Source organism: Hippoglossus stenolepis, chromosome 22 (assembly GCF_022539355.2).
Source record: "Hippoglossus stenolepis isolate QCI-W04-F060 chromosome 22, HSTE1.2, whole genome shotgun sequence".
Classification (NCBI taxonomy): Eukaryota; Metazoa; Chordata; class Actinopteri; order Pleuronectiformes; family Pleuronectidae; genus Hippoglossus; species Hippoglossus stenolepis.
This window is the reverse complement of record NC_061504.1, coordinates 16,069,436-16,087,690: the sequence shown is the minus strand read 5'-3', so window position 1 is coordinate 16,087,690 and position 18,255 is coordinate 16,069,436. Positions and strand designations below refer to the sequence as shown.

Here is an 18,255-nt window from a genome sequence, read left to right as displayed (position 1 = left end):
TTATTTTATTTGCTCTGGTGGTTTGTGGGAAAAATCTAGAACCACAGGGACTCTCATGTGCAGGAGACACAGTTAAATGATGCCTTAACATCCTGGAAAATGTTGAATATGTAATGGTGTCCTCATCTCACCCTGGTAGACGAGTGTTTTTCCACCCATTCATCCCATTAACTGAAGTTTTAAGAACCTTTTTGAGGTTTTGCTGCTGGGTTTGTCTTTGTGTTTTGTGCCCAGATAATGTTTATCGTCATTATCAATTAATCCGCTGATGATGTTCTAGATTGATTGACTGATCGTGTGGCTTAAAATGTCAGAAGAAGGTTAAAAATGTCCATCACGGTTACCCAGTGCCTCAGGTCATGTCCTCAAATGTCTTGTTTTGTGCAGCCAACACCTCGAAACTCTAGGAAACTTCATTTTCTCTCATCGACGCCTCAGAAACTCACATTTAAAAAGCTTGAACCTGAAGATTAATTTTCTTTTGATCGAATAATCAACTTATCGGTTCAGCTTTTTCCAGCATTTTGATAATATTCTACCAACAAAGATGTTTTAGACATAGAAGACAACAACTGTGGTGTTTATCATGGGAGACTGATGATATTAAGGAAATAACGATTGTATTTCAATAAAGTGAGAATATTTACGGAGACCAGTGCCTCTCTGCCTGAAACTGCAGAGTTTCAATAATTGATTTTGGATTGGACGGCTGTTCTCTCTGTTGACGAGAGGAGCATGAAAGAACATTTTTGGCCCATTTTTCATCGTTGCTGCTGCCGCTGAAAAACGGTAACAAGGTTAGCAGCACTTTCACCGGTTTATTCTGCTGCTGCCGTGCAACATTTCCACTCTGCCACACTTTTATCAAGTTTTTCTGCTGCATTATACAACTCAAAGTGGACCTTGGGATTTACAGATGGTCGGTGCAGCGTATATCTGCTCTTTATTCTGATGTTCTTGACAAAACGCCAGGTGGGCTGGTGACCCCGGCAAAGATTACAGAATGTGAGAGCAGCAGAGAAAACGGCATTTTGAAGCCATGAGATATCAGATTCACAGGGAACAGAAAGCTGTGGTTCTCTGAAGGTTTGGTCAAGTTGATTTTGTGAATTCCTGCAGCTGCATCATAAATATTCTGCAAATATAGTTTGTCCAGACGATGATAAAGCTGCAAAAGAAAGACCTGAAGCTGCTCTGTGCCGACTGAGGAAGAAAGAACGTTTTTAGTTATATTTTAAACCAACCCTCTTTCCCTCAGACACAAGCACACAGAAACTCTGAAGTTGTCTAACCATTGGCTTTTGTTGGCCTCAGTTTCCATGGTGAGCCGAGTGGAGCTGCTGTTTTTCAGCGGCGGCCCTCCTGCTCAGAAAGTTGAGTCCATCAATACTTCATGTCTGGACTGCAGACAGATGGGCTTTTATAAAATGAAAAAGGTTCAGCTGTGTTTTATTGCATCGCTTCTGTGACCTTTTTATAATATGTTCTCACATGCAGCCCCTCTGGAACATTTCAGGAAAATGTCCGGACTGCAGTGCACGTTTGAAAGCAGCTTTACAGCGAACCACTGAGTACCCACACACACACACACACACACACACACACACACACACACACACACACACACACACACACACACACACCACACACACACACACACACACACACACACACAAAGGCAGTGACAAACATCTTACCGCCTGTCAACCTCATGATATACGACACACACCTTATCGACCAGTGTCAAGCGGGATACACCTGATCGACTTTGTGATGTATGAATGCTGCCGTGTTTGTGTGTGAGAGAGAGAGAGAGAGAGAGAGAGAGAGAGAGAGAGAGAGAGAGAGAGAGAGAGAGAGAGAGAGAGAGAGAGAGAGAGAGAGAGAGAGAGAGAGAGAGAGAGAGAGAGGGCGAACACAGAGCATTGTGGGTAATATTCGTAGACTCCCACGCTGGTGCAGCAGTCACTGCAACCGTGCGGTCGTAGATCTTCGGCTGTCTGCTCCTGCGTACATCAAACCATGTGCTCCTCCTCCTCCTTCTTCTTCTTCTTCTTCTGCTCGGCCCTCTGCTGCTTCACCAGCTGTTTATTCTACTCTTGCCTTGTAAACAACACACACAGACACACACACCTTTGTGGTAAACATGGTGGCTGTTCAGTGGGAGGCCTGGGAGAGGTTAGCTCGGAGGGAGGCCTGCGTCTTAATGTGGAGTCACCGTCACAGTTTGGATTTATTGGTTCACTGATCTATTGGCCTTTGGTTAAAGTTATACTTTCACTGTTTAGTTTGAACTCTAGAACATTTACTCCTCTAGTTATTTCTCAATTCATCAGTCAGAGCTTAGGAAGAAGGAAGTGACTAATTGAAATCATATTTATATATATTTTATATGAATTTCTTGTGCATATTGGGCTGCAATTATATGTTTTATTATATATTATCCTGCTTGAAATGTTTTATTTGGGTTATTAAGCCTTTTTATTTAGAGGAGAGATAGGAGCACTTCCTCTGTTCATCTGATTAGTCAATTTTTGTTTTGTCTTTAAAAATGTATATTTAAATTTGCTCAATTCAATTTTAAACGCCTCTGAGATGAATTTACGAATGTGGGACAGTTTGACATTAACATCATTTTATGCCTTTATTAGTCAGTTGACTTTGGAGAAATGACGAACAGAGCCAAACTCAAACTGGGGACTGTTCAGTTCCGTAACTTTCACATTCTGCACCACGTACAACATCCTGTGTTCACTCCCTGTGAGTTGGACACAAAAAGAACGGGACAAACCAAACACAAGGAGGAGGAAGAGCGACAGTGAATAAACAGGACATAAAGAAGTGGCCCAAGCAAAACTACAACGTGGAGAAAACAAATAATATCAAGTAATTAAAGTACAAACTACTTCACTGTGGCTGATTGAGTCGGATTCCCTGACTAACCACAGGAGATCACCACTTATGAGTCATAACCTTTGTTTGCTGGTTTGTATTTTATGTGGCAGAACGAAGCGAAGAAAAACCGCATGCAGTGAAAATGCAGTGAATTAAAGTTTAACCACGGTGGTTTAAAGCAGAACAACACAGTCAGCCAGAGTGTCAGCGGAGCTGCCAGCTGGGCTCAAATCTGCCACGATGATACGATTATATACAAATCTAGATATCTATATTTAATCTATTGATCATATTTACCTAGAATAAAGGTCAGGAAATTATAAAATCACATACAGAATATACATTTTTTTTTTAATAAGTTGCCTCAACAGTAGAGTTTATAGACAATTATTGGTCTAAATATCATAAAAAAATGTCCGTATTGGCGTTCAGACATCCTGTATTTAATTAATCCCCCCCCATAAAGAAGCAGCCATTAGGTACTTTTGGCTGAAGGACTGGTTAAAGGTGGCAAGTGTCGCTGGAAAGTTTCATGCGCGACATGTGACATGTGAAGGACACTGGATCTCCCTCTGACGTCCTGATTGGCCCGAAAAAGTTGCACACTTCAAACAGGAAATGACACGGGGAGGGCAAACAGGAAGCGCGAGTCAGAGCGGCAATGTTGTTCCAGCGTGTTTTCTTTCCCGTCCGTTCCCGTTCCCTCGCTCGCCGCGGCACGACGCCAGCTTGAGAGAGGAAGGAGAGAGGAAAGGGAGTGAGACAACTTTTCAGAATGCTGACTCTTTATTCTCCCTCTATCGTCTCAAATGACAGGGAGGTTTTTAAATTGAGATATTGCTGTTTTAGTTGAGTTGATGCTCCGGAGTTCTTGTTGTCGTCGGTGAAACATCATTTTGAAATATCACCAGACACTTCAGCTCTCGGCTGTTGGAACTACTCTCTGCGGGCAGGACACAAACATGTCTCCAGTGGGATCATGTTCCTGAATTTCTCTTGGAAGTGTGAGTACGCAATTGTTTTCATAACATCTTCGAACTGTGAGTTTATGAAGCTGCAAATATTTCAGCTTATAAGAAGAAAACAATGCAAAGCAATCATGTCAGAACACAGCTGAGGTCAATGGAAATATGTCTGTTAGCTTCCTAGAGGCACTGAGTCATAAAACACAGCGTCTTCTCCTCCCTCTGTTTCTTATTCTCCTCTCTTTTTATTATTCATCGTCATAATTTTGTCTCTATCTTCGTTTACCTGCCTTTTGTTGTTTCCTCATTGCAAATGTATGAGATTTATGTCACAGTGGAATCACTTCCTCTTACTGTTCTGTTCTGTGCGTGGATGGAGGTTGCTAGTTGTTTGTTTTATTGTTTTTTTCTTTATTGCTTTTGTCCTCCTGAAGTCTGGTGTAATTGAATAAGGTGGTAATTGAAAGTGAAGGAGTCAAAGTTTCTCAGGGTCCAGTTCAGGAGTCAGGGGAAGATGGAGTGGGGGGATGAAGAGCTGACATGCATTGTTCGTGTTCATATTGTTCCCGTGCATTATATCTCATTCTGCAGCTGGACTCTCTTGAGTGCCACGACGCACTGGAGCGCAGCAGGCAGCATTAATCAATGTGCCGAGCAATCAGCGCCCAGCCTAATCCAATCACCCCCCCCCCCCTCCAACAGAAAGCTGCCATTAGGACAACAGAGGAGTGTGTGTTCTGTCTGTGGGACTTGTGTGGGTGTGTGTGAGGAAGCTGTGGAGAGGAGTGCTGTGTAAAATAGGTGCAGCAGCGCAGACAGATGTCCAGACTCGCAGGCCAGAGATGACAGCGCTGTTGTTTCTGTCTTTTTCACTGCGAGGGAGATTACGAGGAAACAATGAAGCGGCAGCGAGTTGAAGAAAAAGCTTTTTTTTTTTCATCCATTCATGTTGTGATAACTGGCGACTAATTTTGGGAAATTGTGACAAAAGTTTCTTTCCTCCACATGAAAACACTGCTCCCTGCAGTATTCGCTGTGTGTGTGATTTAGCCGCTGTGCAGGGTCTTGTCTCTCTAACATCCAGGATTGAAGACCCGATCGCAGCATCGACGTCGTCCTGGTTCTCCAGTTTGAGTAGAGAAACCTGTCGCTGGGCCGTCATCTCATCTCGTAGATTATAGAGATTATATACTCCAGCAGACTTTCAGTAAATGTCCGTTCTCCATCAGCATTATGGCAAACTTGTCGAGGGCCCATTGATCTGGTGTTGGCGAGAGCCTCCCGTGTATGACTGGACCTACGGGTGTTGTCAGGAGGAGACTGAGGTTCAATATCTCCCTGTCCCCCCCCTCCCCCTCCCCCTCACTCCACTACAATGATAGCAGCTCAATCCATATCTCTGCAGGTGCCTCCACCTCCATCTCCTCCTTCACAGTTTCTATGTCTGTCACCTCACTCACCTTTTCAAGTGAGACTTCTTTGAATTTCTATTTTAAAATACACAATGGAAAAGCCACTGAAAAGTAAAGCCTGACTGATGTGGATAATTGACGGCTGATACAGAGAAATACATTTCTATAGCTAAAAAGAATAATTGGTAATGATTTCAAAGATGCTGTTTTCAAACCCTTATGATAAAGAAATGTTATTGAGGCTTGATATTTCACTGCTTAACCATAAACTGTATTATACATTTAAAACATTGGGTAGTATTGTTATTATATCCACGTGTTTTTATTTCTTTACTTGTTTCTTATACAATTTTTTCTAATCGTTTCTTGGCAGTTTGACAGCAGTGCTTTCACAGTTTGGTTTTAGAAACAGAAGGATCATGTTTGTGTCGTTCTTGTAGGTGTCAGCGAACGATTGTCGTCACCGATTGGCCGCCATTGTGTTTTTAAAAAGGCCACATGTTCACCTCGTGTAGTTGGGGGGGGGGGGGTCACAGCCTAGCAACAGTGGGTCTGAGGCATAGCAACAGCAGCAGCAGCAGCCTCAGTCCTCCAACCCTGTAATTGGACCTTATGACTTAGTGCCGGAGCATCGACACACTCGCGAATACAGACACACTTCATCACAAGGGCGCATGTGCGTTCTGTAGCTCAGACCTGTGTGTGTCTGTGTGTGTGTGTGAGAGAGAGAGTGAAAACATGTGTTTATTATAGAAATAAATACACAGTGATTCCATTAGTATACATAATAAACCTGCAGGTGTTGCTTCACCAGCTGCTCCTCTGCGTGCTGCACTGTCCTTGGATCAGTGCCGCGTGTGCATGGTCATACGTGTGCGTGATCTCATTGTGGGTGTGTGTGTAATATCTGCCTGTTCAACAAGGCAGCGAGCTCCAATGACACACTTCATGTTCTTGTACCTTGAAGGTGTGCGGAATCTCGCTGCTCAAGGTCACTTCCCGGGGGCACTTCATCTTCCGCCCCCGACTCAAATACAGATATACAGATATAGGAGGATGTGATTCGCTGCAGGAGCTGCTGGGAAATCTAATCTGTATTAGAAACTAGAGAAGACGAGGAGGGGGAAGTGGTGATGTGGGGGGGGGTTGTTTGTTTGTTTTCAGTTTCAGTGACACCAGCTGAAACTAAATTCATGAGAAAGTCGACATGGTTGTGATGAAATTATAAAACTGAATCCGACCCAACCGTGATGGAGATGAATTCCAGTATCAACAATTTGAAGTACAAATCAAGATGATGCAGTTAGAGAGAGGAGCAGCGAGGACGTCCAGCGTGTGGACTGATTAGAGAAGAGGCGAGGAACGGAAGAAGGAAAAGATGAGGTGGAGAGTTATCAAATATTATCAAGACACAGACATAATGGATCTAATCTAATCTAATGAAGGATGGGAGTGCCTTGTGTGCTGCAAAACAATTGAGCGCTAAATTTAATGATTTCTGGAGGCAAGTGAATAGAGAATCTGTCAGTGAAGCAACAGTTTTCCATCCTGTGTCATTTATAAAGTTAATTTCAAAAGTTTGTTGTATAAAAGAACAAAATATGACATGAGAAGATGGGGAAATTTGGTAAATCGACTAATTAATCTTGACGCTGCCAATAAGACGTCTTCAGACGGCTGTACAGCTTCAGTAACGCTTCTGTTTTATATGCAACACTATAAATGTCATCTGATTATCGTGTCTCCACCCCTTATAACTATAAACATGATTTCTGATGTGGTAAACCAGTAGCATTAATAACAACTGCACAGAAAGGGAGGAACAGGGTGATCTACTGTATCAAAGCTGAAGAAACGTCCAGAGGTAAGACGGCATGATCACCTGCTTAAGGAATCATTACAGATGGTATTTCATGTGAGAAGCATTTGGAAATATCCTCAAAGTCCAAACGACACAACAGCCTGATATTCTTAAATCAGCAATTCGATTTTTCTGTTTTCAAAAAAATCTGTATCACAGTGAGGGAGGGAAGACAGAGACAATTTAAAAAATGTGTGAGGGCGTAGCCTGAGGATGTAAGTGGTCCTGATGCTGCCGGGAAACACACACACATACATACACACAGACACACATACACACACACACACCTTACGTTTACCCCTTTAGATTCTGCTCATGTTCTCGGCTTGGCTGTAAATGTACTCAAGAAAAAGGGGATGAGTGACTGAGACAGAAAGTGACACACTTAAAAGGGGAGAGAGGGAGGAGGGGAGGAGGGGAGGAGAGCGCCGAGCGGAAGGGAGGGATGGAGATGCTGTGGGTGAGTAAGTGGAAGCGCTCATTAATTTGAATCTAAAGGATGCGAGGAGAGGACAGCGAGCGCAGCAGCCAGCGTTTCGCAGGACGGAGAGCGGAGAGAGGGTGATGGGAGAAGATAGAGATGGATGAGAGAGGAGGAGAAGGAGAAGGTGAGGGAGTCGGGCAGTTGAGAGGCATCATCACCGCTCAGCTGTGCGTCTACTGATCCACAACAACCCGGTGGTTTGTCTGTCTGCGGGAGCCAGAGGAAGAAGAAACGGCAAGAATCAAAGAGCGAGAGAGAGAGGACTGCTCTGTTCTGCTTCTCTGCTGCCGACCGCCAAATGAAGTGTGTGTGAGAGCACTCCAGCTGAGCGACACCACACACACACACCACACTGGAGATGAACACACTCAGTTTGAGAAGAGCCGGCGCCGCCACTTTCAGCAGCTGCCATTAGTTAAGATTTATCGTCTGTTTCATACGGACCAGAAGCAGGATTTGAAGCAGCTGTTTCATACAGAGATATCAGCAAAGAGCATCTGTGGAGTTTTGCAAGCACGTGGAGAATGAACATTTGAATAGAGGAACCCGCTCCGGATCTGATCTGTGGTTCCTCGCCTCTCGTTTCGGGATGTTAAAACCAAGAGCCCCGGGCGCAGGGAGTCCAGATGATGATTAGTGGATGAGTCCCGAGGAGGAGCCAGGGACGGATGAGGTGGAGGGCGAGAGGGCAAAGATGGGCTGCCCCTGCCCTGTGGCACCTGCCTCCACCACTGCCTCCCCGTGAGGATGCAGGTCCTACAGATCGTCAAGGAGCTGGTGTCGCCTTCCAGACGCAGGGCAGCAGTCAGATTCGGAGGTGTGTGCATGTCCGGTGTGTCCGTTTGGTCCTTACGGTCATTTCAACAGACACAGTACAAATATTTGACCTATTTGAGAGAAATTACAGACATTTAACGAGTAGCCTTGTCCTTGTTTTATCGTGGACATGATCTTTCTGCAAAATCTAATACAATTTGAGACCTCAATATGAGGAGAGGGCAGCAGTCCAGCAGATTTATGAGTCTTGTGAATGTTTGCAAGAAGGTTAGACAAATGGAAGGAGCAACCAAAACCTTTATTAAAGCCGGTTATTGGCCAGTTATATGGTTCAATGAAGGTCTGGTGCTGTTCTTACCGGTGAAAGCTGCCTCACCTCCATGTCAGGGGCTGTTAATCCACCTGAAACAACTTCATTAGTTCACTGTCAGCCCAAGTGTCGGCATCCTGTTATTGTCTAAATGCTGCATCCAAGGCTTTTCCTTAGTGGGTTCAGTTTCTGGAAGATTTACTGAGACTTATCTGCAGAATTCCTACCTTTTCTGAAGGTCTGCACTCGAAGAAAAACGTGACGTGGGGAAATTGAGGAAAATTAAAGGCAAAGTTGGCAACCTTTCCGTATGATGGGGGTTATCTGTCTCGCTGTGCTCGTATCATTTCTCTGAGTGGAAGGGACATCCCCCTGGAGCCACCCCTGTAATAGCTCTGTTGCTGTGGGACATGATTGTACATGGGTGTGTGTGTCTGTGTCTGTGTGTGTCCTGCAGCTTCATTTCCTCTAGTGTGCGATGAATAATGACGCACGGTGCCTCTGGTAATGGGGACACTCTGTGACCCCTGACCTCTCGTCCTGTGTCCTGCTTGGTTCATCATCTGACAGCTTCCAACAAGCAACGTCTTTATTGTCGTAGCCACACGTTCATTCAAGCTTGTCACAATAAAAGCAGCAGATTTGCGTGAACGTTACTGGGGCCTGATGGGCAGGTAGATTTGTGCCTCTTGCAGGTTTTTACCCAGAATGTGTTTATAATTAGAACGTCGATGATAATTGATGATAATTAATCCTAAGTACCTTCATTTCCAGTTATTAGTGAAGTCTGTGTGCAGCTAGATTTGCCTGGAGTGTATCCAGCTGTGTTTCCTCATATCCTCAAGTTCACCTGGATCATCTTTCTGAACTTGATTCAAAAGTCAAGTGATCATTCTCATTTGCCTTTCAGTCTCTTAAGCTGCTTTCAGGCATGCCCTGAACTTCAGACATTTTCACAGCCGTGTTTCTAATACCTGCCGGAAGTGAAACTGGGGGAATACAAATTTCTCAGAATGAAAAAGAGGAGCCATACACGTAAAGGAGGCTTATGAAGATGTCAATTTAGAAAGACGTTTTCCTCTTTTTGTGAACGTGTCTGAACCGGACAACCATCTGCTGCGTTCTTCTGCTTCTGCTTCCTTTTTCTGGACTTTCTCCAGATTTGTCATACCTGAAATATTCTTAAGACTTTTTTCAAATCCAGACTTTGTTAGCTTCATTGTTGCTTGTGCAGGAAACAGTGGCCTTTTCCTCATTCGGGCCCTTTAAAAGTAATCTATTACATGTGGTGCCAGGTCTCAGCCCTCAGTGATGTAAACATTTGTGCAACAGAAGCCAGTGAACGAGGCTGAATGTACCTGCTCTAAGAGCCAACAAGGACTTTATTCAGGTAGAAAATGCTTTCTGTCTGGTGCCAGCTGGCTTTGATAACGACTTTAATTTATCAACTAACCCCACTCGTGCCCTCATGCAGGACAAATTAAACCACGCAAGAAAAGCTCTGCGGCGTGACCTCCACCGGGAAGTCGATAATTTGGGGTAGAAATAGCTTTTGTCTTGAGTCGGTGAATGATGGATGGAGGCAGATGCTATTCCTGGGGCGGTGGACAAGGTCATATGAGTCCGATCGAAGTTACATTAACAACTTAACCCCTTGAGCTGATGCACGGACTCAGTGACCACTTTAATGGAGTCGCTCCAGAGGCGCCACCGACACTCCTGACCTGATGTACTGCGTTTTTTAATACGATGATTGACTCACCAGCTTTGGCATAAATTCTGCAACAGTGATGAACTCGTCTCACTCTTCTTTACTGATGCTTCCACTGGGACCAGTTAAATACCAGTCATACATCCGATCACCTTCCTTTAATTGTTCAGGCTCCTTTTATCTGATTGGTCTCCTGTCTGGAACGGCTCCTATATCGAATCACTGCTCACAGCTATTTTACTTACTAACTAAGAAGCATCAAAAAGCGTCAAACTGAAAAAGCTGAATCTGAGGAATGATAGAAGTAATGGGGGGTGATAAACAGGTCAGCCAATATGTCAGTGTTCATGTTTGTCTACAGTAAATCCTCTAATGCCTTTTAAATAAATGTTTCAATGATTTATCGACCTTTGTGACCAACCTGCGCTCTGCCTCCAAATTCAAACTGCGGCTCCTCGGACGCTGCTGCGAGTGCGCGGACTCGACGACAAGTGTGTGTGTGTGTGTGTGTGTGTGAGCGCGACTGCGAGGCCGGTAAATGTGTGTAATCAGCTCGAAAGGCAAACACACTTAAACAGAGAGCGCTTCGCAGCTGCTTTATCGACTGCCCGGGAACGATTCGCACTTTCCATTTGGCCACCGTCTTTATCTCCGTCCATCAGCCCTGCGGAGGAATTCACCTTGGCTCTTCTCTTGGCTCGGATCAATGCAGGCAGATTTAGAGATGGCATCCAACAGATACAGGACACACACACACACACACACACAAACACACACACATAAATCCACACACTCACTGCAGTGCTGTGCAGACCTGAAGGTTTGACGACCGGAGGAAAGGTGCTAGCAGATGTTGATTGCGTGAGGCTGATGACGAGGGTGAAGCTGAGAAATCATTTCCTGTATCGTTCATGCCCTTTCACTTCTCTCTAATCCTCTTGGACGGGTCCTGACCGCCTCTCTTTAACGCCGTGGAGGTGCACAGGTATTTACAGGTGGTATTTAGGAGCGCTCGCGGATCAGCGGGGGGGTCTTCATTAGCTGCACAGTTGGCGGTTTGATCCCGACCTCCTTGTGTCAACATATAGAAGAGGGAAGACACACACTATTGATCCCAGGATATATTTAGAATTGGTTTCGATTTCTTTGTTTTGTTCTCATCCCCTGAAGGTTGCTGGTTCAATTTCCAAGATTAACAAGGAAAACATGTGTGAAGTTCATTTGCCTTTTAAGAAAGAAAATGTATATCACAGGGTGAATGTGGCAATTGTACTGTGCCATGCATCATATTTTTATTTTTTAAAGAAGCAGGATCCCAGAGGCCTCGACTTCGGACCCTCACTCAAAGCTGTTTGTCCAGTTCACACCAGAGTAGAATCGCCCAGGGACCTCATGACTTAACAAATAGTATCAGAGTGCTCATTAACGATTTACCCTGCAGCCTGCATGTATTTCTGTCTGAGAGAAGAAAGAAATAGACCAGAAACACCAGGAAATCCTTGTGCAAAGACTTCAACCCCAAAGGTCGTCCATCTTTATATACGGCCATGACGCATAGTTGTGTTTCTTTGATTTAAACGTGCGTTAAAGGCCATGGGAGGTAGCTGAAATCTCAGGAAAAATACAATTCCAAGTGCTAAAGTATTTCTGAGGTCAATAAATGACCTTTGACCCTAAATCTAAAACGGATTCCTGCCTTGTTTTATGGGTGTTTTAAAGTTTCAAGGCGGTCGTTGTCGTTGTCGCAGTTGCAGGGTGTGAAATCTCACTTTGAAGTTTTTACCAAATCTCTGGAGGATCTGCGGTTAAAACTGCTCGTGAGCAAACTTGAGCTTTTCTCTGCAGCAGATTGTATCTGGTGGCTGTTGTGAGGGGAGAAGGAGGAGGAGGAGGAGCGGGTTTGGATTTATAACAAGTCTAAAGCAAAGCCTGTGTTGCTGCTGCCAGACTGCAGCCTCCTCCTGGTCAGCACCATCCACGGCTCAGTATCTCTCTGCATTATTCAGCAGCTCTCGTACTTCTTCTTCTCTCTCGCTCTCGCTCTCTCTCGCTCTGCTCGACGCCGACTGAGAGGAAAAACGCTTCAAACTGCGGCGGGAGCTTCACTTCTTGCCGTTTTGCATACCAACTCGTGAACCATCTGTGGGGTGTGTGAGCTCTCGAACGCGTGTGTTTTATATCTACGAGTGGACCGGAGCTTTAAGGGAAAACCGCACGCCGGTTAGTGAAGGAGCGAGCGGTGGCGGACGGTCCAGGCCCCAGTGGCTGCTGGGTGGAATCTGCCTGCTGACATCCACACTGTAGCAGCCAGGCTAATTGCCCGTCTGTCCTCCCTAAAGGGCAAAGCTGCGGTGCGCTTCATGCTGCCGCTGCCGGCCTTCGTGGCAGAACAGAGTTTAATCTTAAAATGCTGTGTTTTTGCCTCAACTGCCTCTGCCTCATTTGAACATCTGGGCTTGTTTTATATTTCTCTCTGCTCGTGTCATGTGTAGCAGAGTGTATTGATCCCTGCCTGCAGCTTCACACCTATAGTCCTTTTAAATTATGCATCAAGTGAATCTGCAGCTCCTCAGAAATCGATGCAGAGTTTTCTTCTCCCTTCACCGCAGCTTCATAACATTTTCTTTGAGATCTCGCCGTCACTGTTCAAGCACCGTATTTTTTCTTTTTCAAATTTTTACCAACTATGAATCGGTCCCACTGAAAAGAACCGTGAAGTGTGTGTCCAAAGTCTGATGCACACACACACACACACCAGCGAGTCTCACGCTCCAAAATGTAACTGGTTCTTTCTTGGGTCATGTCCCGGTCCCCGCTCCATGGAAATCCCTTGTGTTTATTTTGAGCAATCCGACAAACAGACAAACAAACTAGAATAGAAAATATTCCCCCTTGGTGGAGGTAACAAATAAAAAAGTGGTTATCAGAGTCCGAACATGAAACCTGACTTCTTCTCAGATCTGTGGCTGTGCAGTGAAAGTTGTTAATGCACGTGTTTATCTTTCAGTGCGTCCCTCCCCAACATGTCCCGTCTTGTTTAAACGGCGAACCGGTGACAGTCATGATGTGGTGATAACAGCCTCCGGGAGACGATCAGCTGTGTCTCTCTCTCCGGACCGAACTTAACGTCAGAGCTTCATCAGATTAGCGTCAGATTTCAATGCTGCGTGCATAAGTGTTGTCTCTGGAATCGTGGCTGTGTGAAGAGCCATCAAATATATATTATATATATATATTGGTGGAGGATGGTGCTTTAAATCAGCCTCACTCTGTAATTTAACTTTGACAGGGTTTTATCAATGTGGCATTAATAACACTGTGACGGCAGCAAATGGTTCTGAAAAGAAGGAAGTGACCTCAGACCACAACTTTAACCAGCGAGGAAGTTGATCGTGGACTTTTGGGAACAGAAACTCTTTCCACTTTCTGTGACCGTCTGTCGTAGCTGCAGAAGATATTAATACTGTCGTCGGGGAAAATGCAGCTCACAGTGTTTTACATTTAAAGTAAACAATTGAAAGTAAGAACAGATCATTTCAACGGCAGCTACATTTTTAAACTGCATCTAAAAAGACGAGGAGGGGGAAAGATGATCTCATGATTATTGCTCTCCCGAGACGCCGTGTTTCTGTATTTAGCTCCGTCAGCTTCTGATCTGTTCCCACTTTTAGCCTCTTTGAACGATACGACTGCTTTGTTCTTTGACAAACAGTCTGCACGTAAATCGTGAGCTTTGATTTTCCTTCATGGGCGATTTATGATTCATTTGTTTCTAAAAAATCGCATCGTGCGCTCATCTCTACACGTTAATTAGCTGCAGCTGATGTAATCTGCCACTAAATGTGTATTTAACTGCTGAGAGTAACGTCATTGGTGTCTGAAGATAGAGAATCGGCTGCAGGAACGTTTTGTTCATCGTTAAAAGACCGAGGAGAAATCGAAGCCTCCATTAGCACCGGTGTTTAGAGAGTCTGGATATGAATCAGCGTCATGAGGCCTAAATACAGACGTGGATGAAGTGGACTTCCAGAAAAAGGCGGTGACGCGCGAGAGCAGTAAATGTCCACCCTCTCTTCTCTCTCTGACCCTGGAGCTTCAGAAGTGATAACAGCGCTTCACTCTCCGCTGACGAACACAGATATTTCCTGTACCGATGCAGGAGCGAGATAGATGACGAGAGAGAGAGAGAGAGAGAGAGAGAGAGAGAGAGAGAGAGAGAGAGAGAGAGAGAGAGAGAGAGAGAGAGAGAGAGAGAGAGCCTGTTGCTCATCGCAGCCCCCCCACCCCATCTGTGATACGCCACATCACAAGACCCTTCATGCTACATCACGTCTGTCTCATAATGAAGTTTTAATGGAAACTGTTTATCACCAAACTGTCATCGTCTGCCCCCTTCAGCTTCTCTCTCTCTCTCTCCTCCCTTGCTTCCACGAGGAAGAAGTTTTCAAAGAAACTCCACAGAAAGAAAAAATCACATTTCCTCTGAGCGACCACGTCATTGAATGGTCGACTCCTTTTCCTGAAGATCAGTCCCTCACTAGTGCATTTCTTTTTTCGCCTTTTCAGAGAAATCATCTGACAGATTTTTTTATTTTTGTGACATTTGGAAAAAACCTCCCTGAGCCTGGTCGGTCGTCTGCAGACAGCGATGCCCCCTGTTCTGCCTCTGTGCGTGTCTCTGATGTGCTGAACAGAGCTTGTTGTGTTGTTGTGTTGTTGTGTCAGGGTGGGGGAATGTTGCGAGTGGGACTGACTCGCTCCTGAAGTCAGATCTCTGCCTCTCTGCCTCCTCCCCGTGTCGCGGCCACAGCAACAAACAGCAGCATTGTTGACAGCAGCGCCTCTGATCTCACTTCTCTTTGCCTCGGGCTCCCGGTTCCTCTCTGCCTCGCGGCTGCAGGGCTGTGGTGGGATGAGGCTGCGCAGGTTGTGTGTTACGAGTGTGTTGGACCTGGTTGAACTGTGACCGATGAGGACTAAAGCTCTGACGCGATTGGAGGATCCACCGGACGGCTGGAAAAGAGGTAACGGGTGAAGTGACTCTTGAGGAGGTGGACTTATCTAAAGTTTAATTTAGGTTTGACGATATATTCTCTGACGTGTGATGAGAAAATTAACTGATTGTGACTTTTGTTTGAACTGGTTTCTTTTTATATTTGATTTAAATGGTTTGTTGAAGTGTGTTTGTGTTGCAACATCCTTTAAACTTCTTTTAAAAGCAGTTTTCAGGAATAGTTTCAGTCTCTTGATTTAATGAGCCGCTGTGGCTCGGGAGGTAGAGCGGGTGGTCCACTCACGGCAATGTCAGCGGTTTGATCCTCAGCTCCACCAGTTCTCATGCTGAAGTGTCCTTAGGCAAAACATTGAAGATTTATTTTTAACATTTCACCGCACAGTTATATTTACTGTAATGATGTGGTGCAGAGGCCAGTGGGACCGACCAGTACAGACACTCATCCGTTTATCACCTGACTTCTAAATATGATCTAAATGTAATACCCTAATATTAGAATGCTAATGATAGATAATGATGTGGTGTGAAATGTCTGCTGTTGCTGCCTCATCATCACTTTTTAAATACTGCACATTAGCCTGCTCACATTAGCACATAGCGAAGCCATGAAAACTTCAGCCTGGTGGTTTTAAACCAGTCAGAAACAGGGAGCAGGGAGCAGACGGTGTGGGAGTTAATTATTTTCACAGTAAAAGACCCGTTGGGATCAGGACGACTGATGGAGTCTGTGATTACTGGTTGACACGCCGTGTGTGTGAGGTCACGTCATGTTCCCGTGGTCGAGGGTCAGGACGGAGACGCAGACGCAGGGAGATGAATGTTTTGGAAGTGCAGTAATGACATGTCGCAGTTTACAGTGAAGTGTTGCCTCATCGCTTGTTTGTTGTGGAGCAGCTGACATCACTCTGTGTGTGTCTGTGTGTGTGTCTTCTTATAGAAAGGTGCTACATGTCTCAGTTGTACTTGAATTAGCTTCACTGACTGTGCGTTCTTTAAATAGTTGAATGTACAGTTGTGTATTTGAATGACTCGAGTTCTGTCCGAATTTAAAACCATCATACTGTAAGATATGTCATTGATCAGTAAATGATCTGTATTTGTAGATTATTATCTTCTCTACACACAATGTGACTTCGGACACATCTGTAATCTCAGACTGCGTAAAAACATCATAATTCACGTACGTGCTTATTTGCATGTAGAGCAGAGAAGTATGTTCTTATTGCAATTGGTCACAGGAGACGTGTTCAGGTCAGGACACAGTTTGGTGTGAACAGTTCTGGCAGCGTTCCTATTCTTGATTTTCATTTCTAGATAGTGGGATGTGTGTCGTCCATCTTTATGACACTGAAAGCTTCCAGATATGCAAATGTCCTGCTCGTTTATTCTGAAAATCCAAACATTCAAATTCAGCTTCATTTAAAAGTACAAATAGTTAAATAATCAGACACTTTGATTTTCTGCGTGTGTGAATGCAGGCCATGTTTTGACTTCCGCACCGTGAACTGTGGCTTCAGCTGAACCGAGTGAAGCGTCGACGCAAGAACAAAAGACGGGAAATGAGTTCTTCTCCGAGCGACCTCTCCACTATTATTACCGCCATTATCATTATGATTATTATTCCTCTTTCTGAGCAGATAGCATCTATGAGAGATGTTCGGGGGGGGGGGGAGCGGAGGCTCCTTCACATGAAAAACAAAGAGGGCTCATTACAGTGGAGGAAACTGGAAAGGCTGTGATTACGCTTGTCGTGTTGTTCATTGCCAACACTATAGTCTCTAAAACAGCAGTGATAGTGATGGACCAACACACAGTCACACCCCCACTTCACTTCCTGTTACATGTGGTGGTCTCCAGCAGATTTAGATTTTATTCTGAAATTAAATCTCGTCTCTGAAGCTTCACGTTTCTTCAGTTTTTTTTGTTATCTTTTACCTTCAAAGTCACGTGTTTTAAAACCGGTGAAAACGTGGAAAAATAAAACCTCATAAACATTGTGAGCTTCCTACGTGAGAACATTGTTCTCGTCACCTGCAGGGGAAGTTACACCTAACTTCCTGATTTCTTCGTGTAACCGTGACGGTTTCAGATGAGTTTGTCCGTCACTACGTGATCACTTCCAACACCTCTAGCCCCGAGTGGTGACAGTAAAGTCCCACGTGACCTGAATGCAGCATGAGGAGTGAAGGGGGGGGGGTGCAGGGTCCGTCCAGCTGACCAGGCGAGGGGGTGACGGACAGAGACATTTTAATCACAGCAGGACGGGGACACTTAGCTGGAGCTGGCATCAGCCTCACCGCTGGGGAGCGACTGGCAGCCGAGAGCGGAGGAGGTGGAAAGTCATTGCTGTGTGTGTGTGTGTGTGTGTGTGTGTGTGTGTGTGTGTGTGTGTGTGTGTGTGTGTGTGTGTGTGTGTGTGTGTGTGTGTGTGTGTGTGTGTGTGTGTGTGTGTGTGTGTGTGTGTGTGTGTGTGTGTGGGGCCTTGTAATGAAGGATAAGCAGCATGACGAGCGACAAAGGCGGAGAAATAATAATCCACCCTCAAAACCCATTAACCTTTTCTCATAGATGTACTTTTGTTGGTGAATCTGTTTAATCTACTTCCACTTCATGTGATTCGCTGTGTTTCTCACATTCATCCGAGCGTTTCATTTCATTTTGTGCGTTAATTCTCCGAAGAGAGAGCGGCTGATTCACTACCTCACCAGCTGTAAGAGGCAACTTTCTGGAGAATATAGTGTCATTCTGTGTCAAACGTTTACGTCGGGATGGTTTTGTGGTAAATTGGCACATTTGAAATCCAATATTATTAGTTTTTTGCCTCAT

General features: G+C 44.9%; 1 protein-coding gene across 4 annotated transcripts in view; it reads left to right on the top strand.

The window, feature by feature from the left end:
• usp6nl (USP6 N-terminal like) overlaps window positions 1-18,255 on the top strand; it is a 51,337-nt gene that overhangs the window by 13,495 nt on the left and 19,587 nt on the right. Inside the window, exon 1 of one of the 4 annotated variants that reach the window (XM_035147236.2) lies at window positions 3,629-3,899. The exons of 1 other annotated variant lie outside the window; for it this stretch is intronic. In XM_035147236.2, the coding sequence (XP_035003127.2) occupies window positions 3,875-3,899 (25 nt within the window). In that variant the 5' untranslated portion in view covers window positions 3,629-3,874. Of the gene's footprint in view, window positions 1-3,628; window positions 3,900-7,636; window positions 8,435-15,157; window positions 15,440-18,255 lie in introns of those variants that run through there. 2 more of the 4 variants (XM_035147234.2, XM_035147235.2) reach the window with 2 other exon arrangements.